A 12,313-nucleotide genomic window follows, 5' to 3' on the forward strand; every position below is an offset into this window, starting at 1 on the left:
TTTCCGTCAGCGGCTGAGTCCGGTGCAGTCACAGGGCAAGCGGCGAGGAAGCGACAGCCGCTTGGAGCGTGACGTCCCGCGCGCCGCTAACCGTCACCTGTGGCAGCGCGCGGCCTCTCGGAGTGGGCGCCAAGGCTTCGGGGTGATGTGTCCCCCTTAGGCGGCCGGTCCCGTTGTCGCCTCCGCGGGGTCCTAGCGCCAACGGACGATCGCCAAGCCGAGGGAGCGACCCGGCAACAGCGTTACCGCTCCGTGTCACGCCCCCTGCCGCGGCGGGGCCGGGGTTCGCACCGCTTTAGGGCTGCGCGGGAGAGAAGAAGCCGAGGCCGGCATGAGCCGCGGCGGCTCTTCCTGAACCCGCCGCTCCGTGAGGGATCGCGCCCGCCGGCCATGGGGGTGAACGCCGTGCACTGGTTCCGCAAGGGGCTGCGGCTCCACGACAACCCGGCGCTGCGGGAGTGCATCCAGGGCGCCGACAGCGTGCGCTGCGTCTACATCCTCGACCCCTGGTTCGCGGGCTCCTCCAACGTGGGCATCAACCGGTGGCGGTGAGTGAGCGGGCCCGGCCCGGCATAGTCCTCGGGTTACATACGCGGTCACGGTGCCGCCCGCCCTCGCTCTAATTGGCCCTGCCTCCCCGCGGCTCAGACAGCGGTGAGCCGTCCCCAGCCTGCGCTACCGGCCTGCTGTGCCAGCCCCAACAACGCCGCCCGCCCCCCGCCTCCTGAGTGCTCCCAGCTGTGCTGTCACCCGGCTGCTGGGCGGCCCGCAGCCAAGACCCCGGGCTGAACGGCCCGGAGCGGTAACGTTCACCGCCCAGAGTGCCAGGAGCTTTCCCCCTTCAAAACAAAATCTGCCCCTGCCCCAAATAACTGAGTCCCCGCAACCCTGGGAGCACTCATGCTAGCCCCTGGCTTTGAATTCACTGTGTTGTGTAATCATGACTCAAGGAAATCTAGATCTAGATGACTTGGGTAAAATACTCGTGGCTGCAGCCACGGTGACTTCCAGTAGAGGGATATTGCTGGTAGCAGTGACTGGAAACTTTAGGGAAAGAAACTAGTGTATGCAAGTCCAGAGAGCTTACCATCTAAATCATAGAAATGCAGAGCTGGCAGGGACCTCAAGAGGTCATCTAGTCCAGCCCCCTGTGTTGTAAACCTAGACCATCTCGGGAAGCAGGTGTTTGTCTAACCTGTTCTTAAAAACCTCCAGCGATGGGGATTTCACAACCTGCCTTGGAAGCCTATTTCAGAACATAGCTATCCTTATAGTTAGGAAGTTTTTCTTAATACGTAACCTAAATCTCCCTTGCTGAAGAGAGAGCTGATTATTGCTACCTTCAGTGGCCACAGAGATCAGTTGATCACCATCCATTTTATAACAGCCCTTAACCTTTTTGAGGACTGTCAGGACCCCATCAGTCTTTTTATTTTTTTTCCCCCTCAACACTAAACATGAACAGTTTTTTATAGCTATGAGGAAAAGAAAAGGTTTAGAAAAACGAATGTCACTTTTGTTCTGGGCTTTTCCCCATGTGTTCATTTGACTCCTGGACTTGGATGTCTTAGCTTCAGCTAAGGCCTCACTGGTGCTGAGTAGAGTGGACCAGTTACCTCCCGTAAAATCCTGAGCTGAGATTATTTTGAGACAAAAAATGCACTGATACCAGGTATTGAATTCATGAAAGAGCTTTTTAATATTTTTGGCACTGCTTAACAGATTTATATGTAAATTCTCAGAAAATTCATTCAATCCTGAAAAGTATAAGTGATGTCATTTTCAGGAAGATGCAAATTTAACCAACTTCATACCAAACAATGGCTACATCTTCACACTTGCCATAGCTCTCATCTGAGCTAGCGTGCTAAAAATAGTAGTGTAGCACATTCAGATGAAAGCTAGTATGAATATAGGTATTTGACCTGGGAATCACACACCTAACTTGTAGTCAAAGAGGTTGAATCCTGCTTTGAGTTTTTCACTTTATTTTAACTATGGAGCTATGACAGATACCTGTATAATAAAGAGATGACCTAGCAAGAAAAGAAGTAAGGGAGAGGGTAGTGAGAATAGGTTATACATACAAAATGATGAGCTTACATGAAACTTCAGTATTTGTCTGAAAGGTTTTTCTTTTCTAATAAACTGATAGTGTCTTGGAATTCATGTAGCATCATCCATCCAAAGATTACAAGCGCTTTGCTGAATGCAAATTTAGCCTCCACAGAACCGTAGCGTTGAGAAGTGTTAACTTCACTTTACAAATAATGAAACTGAGGTACAGAAAGATGAACTTATCCAAAGTTATACAGGGAATGTATGGCAGAGTTAAGAGGAGAACGGGGATTTAGTAGGCTACCAGTTTAGAGTCTTCTCTACAAGACCTTCCTTTTATTTTATATAATTTTCTCTAAGGACATCAGAGTACTTCATGGACAAGCTAACTTCTTTAAATGTTTGGAAGTTGCCAACTTCTGCTCATGGTAGTCCTAATTATAGTCTTGAGAAGGTGGAAGTATTAGAGTACCCTTCCTATAATATTTCATTTTTGTTGATAAACGTGCATTAACCATTAACTTAGAATTATGCAGTTTAAATACAGTTGTTGCTGGACACTCGTTCTGAATGGGATTGACCATTGTCTTTACAAGTTGTTTTCAGCAGATGCTTTCTACTGAAAAATATCTTGTAGCTTTATAAACAGTTTAGAGATTTCTGCTTTTATGGTGGAACTACGTACGTGCCACTACAAGCTGTGAAATTATATTTCCTGATCATTCTATCTGCTGGAGAATGGAGCCAGCCTAAAGGGATAAGGCAAGTCTGATGTTTAAAATACTTCACAGGTTCCTAAATTTGTTAATTAGTGGAGTATGAATTAAGAATGTTAAACATCCTCAAATATGTAATAATATGGAAAAACAAATCAAGACATGCTTTCCTACTCCTGTAGTCTCTAGTCTGTAAAAGATCAGCACGCAGCATGGATGCTTGTGATCTGTGAGCAGGTGTGAACTTCATGGGACCTACTAAAGAAGAAGAGCCTCATTAATATAAATACTAATGGCCCCTGGGTTTCTGGCAACCATTCAGAATACAATTATATGTATATAATATATATTACTCACATTTAGCACACATGTTAGCTTGCTTAGTCTAAAAATATTCTTAGTGCTGTACAGAAGACAAAGTCAATCCCTGCTCTGAAGCACTTAGTCTAAAAGAAAAACATAGATAGGACATTGGAGAATTTTTTTTTTTCAAGGAAGAATGCCTGCTCTGTACTAATCTTCCACCTCTCCAACAAGATCAGAGATCTCCCAGAACTAGTTCCAGATACTGCAGCATCCTCTAGTCTCAAGACCATTTGAATTGCTTCAGATTTCAGTGACTATATGGCTCTTGCTATAAACACAGTTTGTGTACCAGATACACTGCCTTCTGCTTCATAGTTCTGTATTATGTGTTTTATTAAAGCTTTTTCAAGTAAAATTTACAACCACCATTAAGGTAACAACAAAACCAGTCTCAAAAACTATTTACCAAAATGATTTCAATACGTTTATAAAAAACAACTAAATTTGTTTTGAACTAAATGAAAACAATTTAAATTTTTTTCAAAACTTTGTTTTCATTTTTTTAGCAGCTGCAGTATGTGCACAGGAGACCTGTAAAATGGCCCTTTCAGTTTGGAGCTATCATTCAGCAGGTGAAATTGACAGTCAAGCAGCTTATCTTCCCAGCTATTGGTTATTTGCTTGTGTTTTTATAGAAAAGGGCATTGCATTGGCAAAACAACTCTGTGTAAGTAGGAGCAGATGGTCACTCAGCAATTGAAAATCTTTAAAAAAAATTTCTTGTCAGTTTCCTTTTTCTGCTGCTAATTTACAGTGCCATTTTTTTTCAATCAGCATGAGTTTAGCATTGGGTTGAGGGAGGGTTTTAAACTGAAGAAATTTATGTAGACAAAAATCATTGTCTTGCAAAGGGCTGCACCAGTGACCCATATTCTCTTCCATACCCTGTCACCTTTTTATTCAAAATCAGTGCACCTGGAGTGACTACCATTGTCAGTTTTTCATTTGTCTTTGAAGTTAAAGCATAGTTAACAGAATGGGTATTAGAAAAAGGTGCTGTAATAAAACTAGAAAAGAAATGAGAAGAGATTAGGTTTTGGAAATAACATTACATTGTGATAGCTGTCTTTACATCAATCATGATTCCTCCATTCACTTTATAAGTTGTGAAAAATAAAGACATTTGCAGTGTTTCTGGTTTTCAGGGTTTTTTAACCTGGCAAATTGAGACCATACTTCAATATATTGATGTTGTATGGGAAATTCTCCTCTTAACCATGCAGGTAACTCTTGTGTGAATTAGTATTTTTGTGTGGTTGTCATATTGAGCAAGTATAGTTACTAACCAGTGATGTGGCCTCACTGACCTCTTTTCTCTTGGCTTCTTTCCTATGCCCTCTAAAACTTAATACCATGCTTTTGATTATTATTCTGCCTCTCAAGTTGTTGAATTGGCACCTAAGTATATCTCCCTATTGATCATTCCAGAGGTACTGGTTCTAGATAACGAATTTTCCATTTCCATTCTCAAATGGAAGATTCTGTCGTAACAGAAAATTGATTAAATAAATGTAAAAAGTGATGGGGCGTGGGGCAGGAAGACTCAAAATGGAAGTTTTGTCCATAGCATGGTCTTCATATCTATCTTGCCACTTGGCCTTAACTCCTTGATATCAGAGTTATGATGTCTCATTTCTGGCATTGATATATATCAGCGTGGCCAAACTTACTGACCCTCCATGATGATCTTCAGAAGTTTGAGAGCTGGGGCACAGCTGCCAGGACTCTGGGCTTCACCCCTGCTCCTGCTGAAGACCCAAGCCCCAGCAGGTGCGCCCCATGGGGCTGAAGCCCTGAGACCCCCTTCGCCACTGGGCAGAAGCCCCTACCCCACCACCCTGGTGCAAGGCAGAGGTCCCAAGCTCCCCCCCCATCCACCTAGGCTGATAGGTAGAGAATGGGGAGGAGTGGGGGCTCCGCAAGCTGCACATTAACTGTAAAAGAGTTCTTGAGCGGCTCTTGAGCCACAGTTTGGCCACCCCGACATATATAAAGAAATCTAACTGGCTGTTCAGTTACTTTTACTTTACTTTACATGATTTAAATTCTGCCCTCAAAAAATGATGTAGATCTCATTTCATGGTGGAACCATAGTTTAAGAAGAAACTGAATGACTTGTGAGCTTTTCTCCTCAAAATTCACAGTTAAAGGTATAACTTTTTTTTCAGGATAGGTTATAAAGGGTTTGAGCATGACTTTGTCTCAGATTGACTGTTTTTGAATATGTTTGCCTGTTACGAGCAAAAAGTACAAATCACGCTTATATCACGCTTGTCTTCAGGATGAAAGAAAATGTTTTTACTCTTGTTTTGGCATTTGATTAATAAAAAATATGTGGAGATTATGTAAAGGATTCAGTTTGGCTGATCATTTAAATTTCTTCTGTTTTCCTTGATTCCTGTTGGTTGGGAAGGATGCTGGCATGAAGGAGTAGTTTTAGAAAACCTTAGGGATCCTCTTAATTTCATGTGGTAGCATTTTGGTTTCTCTCTCTCTCTCTCTCTCTCTCTCTGTTTTCTTTAAAATACTAGTATTGTTTCATTTTTTGAAATGAGAAAGTATTATTAACTCTGAATACAGTTAATGTCTTTTTATTTTGAATTGAATTGTTCTTTTGCTGTGGGAATATTTTGGCATGTTCAGTAGATTATTAAATTAGGTGCTATTTTTTATGGCAGAGAAGGTCTAGCTAGTTTGATTTGGGAGAAGGAGGTGTTATGTGGAGTTTCTCCATAACCTGTGCTTCGTAACTTCCTGGCTTGAGGCACTGCCAGTCTTATTGCTTTACCCAATCAGAGAAGTAGAGGTACAAGAATTTATTTCTCTTTCCCGGGGTGCTGGAACAATTTGTATAGTGCAGGTGCTAAGAGCCATTGACCCAACCTGTAAAATGTGTATATGATGGAACCACCTTAAGCCAGGTGATGCTGTAGCACCCTCAGTTCCAGCACCTATGCTCTTTCGTGCTCTCCACTTTTCCAAACTAATTCCTCTTTAATTTTTTAAACAAACTCCCACCTTTGTGGCTTGTAAGAATTATTCTTAAGTGTGAAATATTCATACTTCTGGTGCTTGAATTTTCATCTTAGGTGTCTCTTAGGTTACCCCAGCAATTCTGCAAGTCTCTCACTGTGAAAGCAAATAATATCAGTGAATTTTATTTCATAAGGACTTTGCTGTGCTGGGACCTACTTGTTGAATTTGTGTTTGCCGATGAGATTACCCAGAGATAAAGTGAAAAGGGAGAAGAGATAGGGACCGAGGGCAGAGCTCTGTGGAACCCCTGCAGAAAGCTGGAGAGGGATCCTTTAAAGTACAGGCTGAAAGAGTGATTAGAAAAGTAGGAAGAGAACTAGGATAGGACAGTCATGAAAGCCAAGCGAGGACGAGTTTCAAGAAGAGGAGCATGGTCAGGGCCGATAGGCTGAGGAAAATGATGATGGAGTACTGGTTCTGAGATTTGGTTAAGAGATCATTAGAAATGTTGGTGAGAGTGATTTCAGTTGAGTGTAAAGGCGGAAGCTGGATGGTAAGGGGTCTAGGATGGAGTTGGAGGAGAGGACAGCAATTGTAAACAGCACAGTGACCTTAGATATACAGTAAAGGGAAAAGGGAGATGGTTGGAGAGGCAAGTAAATAGAAAGAGAGAGCTCTCTTGGGATGTGAAAAGTTAACACTTTTTTTAGTTCTTTTAAAAAAAAAAAAAATCCAACTATTTTTTTGCAGCAGCAAAATCTCTTATGACTGTCCTGGGTTCAGTTTTTACTTTGAGAAGTGTTGTTCTTCTGGTGTAGGCATCTAACAGCGTATTTCCTGCTCTTCTGGGTGACCATCGGCAAGTCATGTCATTTTTCTGTGTCTGTTTCCCCAGATGTAAAATGGGGATAATGATGCTAGCTTTTTAAAGCACTGTGAGATCTGTGGATGAAAAGAATGTACTTCTGTTAAAAGCACTATATGAGAGTAGTCATTTTTATGCTACATTTTAATAACTGCTCTTTTTATTCATTCTATAACATAAATAGATACTCCTGAAATTAGACTTGGTTTCAAATGCAGATCTCCATATCCACATTCATCATCATCCAAACACTATTTGAAGGAGATACATTAAGGAAATTCTCAGAAAAGCAATTGAGTAATTGATTTTTATAAGTTTCAGTTAGTACAGGACAGAGAAATAACTCTAGTCTGGGTTTACACTGTTTAGAGACCAATCCTGTGGGTAATGGGTAAAACTGCCTTTTCATTCCTCAGATTAGGATGGTCTGTGGTTTTAGGGGAGAGTTCATCAGTGATTTCAAGATCTGTTCTTCATTTCGTGCCCTCCAACTCTAACAGAGGCATATCCGGCATATCATGAGTGAAAAGTTGACTGTGGACCTCTGACTGGACTAAGTATCACAGAGGAGAAATGAATTCTGAAAGGAATTATTAATGGTTATGTCATAGAATTATCTGCATTTTACCTCTTCTCTCTTCTCATATCCCCCACCAAGAATCCAACATAATTTCCTTCTCTTGCCCAGTATTTTTTTTTTATATTAAATAATGGCAGTCTGACTTAGTCTGTTCTTGATATTTGTGTTGGTGCCAAGAAAATGGAAGACTCTTTCCAAGATGAAAAATCTAAAACTGAATAGAATGGTCAAATCAAGACTCTTGGGAAATAACACCCAAGAAATCCCAGCTGGGGACTACTTATTACTCAGTGGACGTGGAGGCAGCTTCCTTCATGCAATCCAGATGTAGAAAATGTTTTCGTTTAGTCAGGTACACAGTTTATATGTCAAGTATCGGGGGTAGCCGTGTTAGTCCGTATCCACAAAAACAATAAGTAGTCCGGTGGCACCTTAAAGACTAACAGATTTATTTGAGCATAAGTTTTCATGGATAAATACCTCACTTCTTCAGATGCATAGAGTTAAAGTTATAGATGCAGACATAAATATACTGACACGTGAAGAGAAGGGAGTTACCTCACAAGTGGAGTGTCATTATCGGTGAATCTTTTTTTTTTTTTTAACCAATTCTCCACACACTGTTGTTTTATTGATTGCCTTCTCTTTTTGTCTTTCATGTAATAGGGTAAAAACATTCAGGTCATGGAACTATCTTAATTCCATGAAGTGACCAGTGACTCTTGAAAAGTAGTACAGGATATTACAGGAAAAACAGTTTTTATCACCAGGTTAAATGAAATTTCTTGACTCAAGACAATTTTATCATTGGAGAGAAGAGAAAAATCTTCAAATTAAGGAAACTGATTTTTTCACTTAGTTATTCCTTGAAAATTTCTGGCAAGTCACTAGTTACTTGCCCAAGTGGTGATATTGTGTGCAAAAAAGAGGTAATTTAAAAGAATTCCCTGAATTTTGCTATCTCCCTATCAGTATGTTATTTCTTCCCTCAGATCTCAAAAAGAAAAAGTTTTAAGATGGGTCTCTTAAAATGCAGGTCTTGCTTGCTTTCTCTGGACGTGTTGTTCTTCAGCTGTCTCTCTGGCCAAAATTTTCCTTTCCAATAAAGCAGTTGGCTACCACTGTCCAGCTCAGAGGTACTTTATATTTCAGCAGTGCTACGCGTATGTAGGAATTTGTTGGAATGAAAATTGTAGTGAGGTTAGTGTAGATTTTTCTTCAAACCCCCCCAACTCTCCCCCCGCCTTTTTTTTTGGCAACACTTTTTTTGTATTGGAGACAGGGGAGAGGTTGGCGTGTCTTTGGAAAATCCTACGGTTCCACCTGTAAATCCTCCTTCCTAGCTACAGGAGGCTGGTCATTTCTTCTTCCATAGCCTGTCTTCAGGAGTGTGACTGCACAATAGACCTATCCCCTTCTAAAACTCAGATTCTTGGCATTCTTGAACTCAGATTCTCTGCCAGGGAACAGATGCAGCACTCCTCTTACTTTGAGTTTCCCTACAGTATTCTCAATCTCCCTTTTTTTTTTTTCACCTTTTCAGGATTCCACATATTGCACTTGATTAGCAGTGGCAAAGTAAAATTACAATGGTCTTAGTTTGTTGTGTTGCTATGTTTGGGGAAGTGCTATTTGCAGGAGTAGTAGAGGTTCATCATGCTTATAGGATTTATCCAAGACTTGGGTGCTAGAACATCATCCAAAGTTTTACATCTATGTTACCATTTGTCATAGATTCAAATAGTCTTCCTGTTAACTTACAGTTTTTGTCAAGACTTAAGATACAAATAAGTTACTTCTTTCCCCATACATAGGCAACCATTCAAACCTCTCTATTAATGTTGTCTTCATTAGAGCACACATGGGGCTTCTGTTCTTCAGGGTTTATTAATTTCAGTTTTCAGAGTTTGTTTTTTGCAATTTTTGAGTTTTATGAGGATGTCCAAAAATCAGGGTTTTGGGGGGCTTTCTCTTTATATGTACTGTAATGAGTATGTATATAATATACACTACTCATTACAGTATATACTACTGTAATCTTTTTGTAATGTTCTCTAGTGCAGTTTAATGTAGTACAGCTTCAAAGAGCTCTATTTTAAAACATATTAGGGAACCTTTAGTATATGCTAGCTGGGTATACACTCACCGATTACTCCTGGGGGAATTCTGCACCACTGTACAAGTGCAGATTTCATGTCCCCTGCAGACATGAAATTTGCAGATTTCTTTGCTTCCCTGCAGAAAAATGACTTTTGACAGGGAAGCAAAGGAAAGCTGCAAAAGTGATCACACACCGTTCCCCAGCAGCGCGGGCATGCCATTTCGGGCATCCAGAGCAGCTGGTGGAGCCGTTGATCACCTTGGGGTGAGGGCGAGCTGGGAATGCCCTGACCAGTGGCTATCCTGCACCGGACTCAGCTGCTAGGATTGGCTGGGCTGGGGAGGATGGGATTTCCTCTTCCCCCGCAAGAAGCGGCCAGGACTGGGTCAGACCCACCCCCAGAAAGCTCCCTTGACTTCAGGAAGCTCTGCGCACACACATCCCCGCTTCCTGCCTCCCTTGCTCCTCAGCCTCAGAGAAAGGAGTCATTGTACAGTGAGCTGCTCCCCCACCCGCCCAACCCCCCATATGCAGACCCTCCCTGCACCTGAACCTCCACTCTGCCAAGTCTCACCCCCTGCATCCAGAGCCCCCGTGTATCCAGAGCCCCCATGCGCAGCCCCTCCTGGACCCCACCCCGATGAGCTGTCCCTCCCCCCCCTGCAGCTGGACTACCCTGATGAGTCCCCTGCACCCCCACTCCCCTAGCATCCAGAACCTCCCCACACACTACCACTGAGCCACAACCACCTTCACCTGGACCCCCCAGCAGAGACCCATTGCCCCTGCATCTGGAACCTCAACAAGCAGATTTTCCAGAATTTTTAATTTTTTGGCACAGAATTGCCTCAGGAGTAACCAATTAATGTGCAGCATAGCGCACTTTAGAAATCACATCCCCTTAGTCCACATTACTGCTCTGTGTAGACAAGCCCTTGGATACAGATAACCATTTCTGGTATTTATTGGATAAGTATCTTTTTCTTTTTTGTGTTAGAAGTGCTCTATTCATGTTTATTGGTTAAAACCAAAAATCAGAAGCCCCAGGTATACTGTGTAATAATGGATGTGCATCTGTAACATCTCTCTTGTTCTTGGAATGTGATTTTTTTCACTTATAAAATTTTATTGCACAATGCCTTTTTAAGTATGTGGCCTTAATCTAAATGCTTGGGAAATTGGATGGTCGAGTAGCCATGTATTCTACAGGTAAACATTGCTGACTTTTCAGTTTTATCTGAAAGGTAGCTGTCTCCAAAATTCTCGTAAAATTCAGATTTGTTTTCATAAACTTCTGAGTAAAGGTGTACTGGTAAACTTCTTTCTTTCTTTTGGAAATGTTAACACAAAGCTTCTGACAAACAATAGACAAGAAGTTACCAAGTAACTGTCAATGCTATTTCCTGGATTTGTGTTATACATTCCCTCCACCACCATCTTATCTTCATACAGGGTAAAATGCAAAGTATCAATTTTAACTTTGTCATTGCTGAGTTTTGTCACAACCTTAATATTATGCAAGTCTGTAATCGAGAAATATCTCTCTCAGCTCCTCTCAGTGATATAGTGAAGCAGCCTGTTTACAATGAAGATTGCTGTCAGAGATCAATACTGCTTTTGGGCATGTTCATTCTGGCAGCTTCTCATGCTATTTTGTTAGCATTTTTGAGTTTTAATAATTGACTTTCTTAAATGCTTTTTGAAGTCTGAATGTGTACTGAATAGTTTTGTTTCTATATTGAATATGTTTCTAGTCAATGTAGAGGAACTCATTGATCCGGTTTCTGAACATTGTGGAAGTCTATTTTTGTTTCCAGGAAAGATGGGCTTTATAAATTGCAGATTAGCCTTCTCTCTTTAGAATGTTTCAGATGTGAACATGAAATTCTAGTTATATGAGGTTGTCCTAGGAAGAGCTGAAAAGTAGGTCATTGTTGCAGGGAGTTGTCCAAACAGCCTGCTGGTTGCTAGAGCAACGACCTACTTTAAGAGGCTAATTCAGTTGATTCATGTTGAAATGATCTTTTAGAAATCATATAAGGAAATAGGCAGGTTTGTATCAGTATATGGATGTGAATTGCACAGGTTTGTCACAAACCCTTTTTCTCTGTATTAAAAATGGGTCTTCTCTCTTTCCCCACCTCCTCCCTTCCCATGCTCTTTGGGGGTATGGGGTTTAAGTCAAGGCCTCATTTTTAGTCTTCAGAGGTTTTATTTCCTCTCTTCCATCAGTGGAAAACTTTTCTTCCTCCCTAGAGGCCACACACAACAGTTGTACGCTTTGGGGGAATGAGGTGTAGATTTAGATTTTAATCCAGAGACCATAAATGCCCCTTCCTTCCTTTCTTTGGGTATAGAAATGGTTACAGTAAAACCTCAGAGTTACAAACCTCTCAGGAATGGAGATAGGTTGTAACTCTAAAATGTTCGTAACTGTGAATGAAATGTTATGGTGGTTCTTTCAAAAGTTTACAACTGAACATTAACTTAATACAGCTTTGAAACTTTACTATGCAGAAGAAAAATACTGCTTTTAACCATCTTAATTTAAATGAAACAAGCACAGAAATGGCTTCCTTATCTTGTCAAGTCTTTTTTTTTAAACTTTTCCTTTTTCTCCCCAGTAGTTTACATTTAACACAGTACTATAT

The 12,313-nt window shown here is 41.4% G+C and overlaps 1 protein-coding gene across 1 annotated transcript in view; it reads left to right on the top strand.

Moving 5' to 3' along the window:
• Positions 1-46: 46 nt before the first annotated feature.
• CRY1 (cryptochrome circadian regulator 1) overlaps positions 47-12,313 on the top strand; it is a 77,291-nt gene continuing 65,024 nt past the window's right edge. Inside the window, exon 1 of the mRNA XM_077828971.1 lies at positions 47-548. Within this exon, the coding sequence (XP_077685097.1) occupies positions 391-548 (158 nt within the window). The 5' untranslated portion in view covers positions 47-390. The remainder of the gene's footprint in view (positions 549-12,313) is intronic.

This window comes from Eretmochelys imbricata, chromosome 1 (assembly GCF_965152235.1).
Source record: "Eretmochelys imbricata isolate rEreImb1 chromosome 1, rEreImb1.hap1, whole genome shotgun sequence".
Lineage (NCBI taxonomy): Eukaryota > Metazoa > Chordata > Testudines > Cheloniidae > Eretmochelys > Eretmochelys imbricata.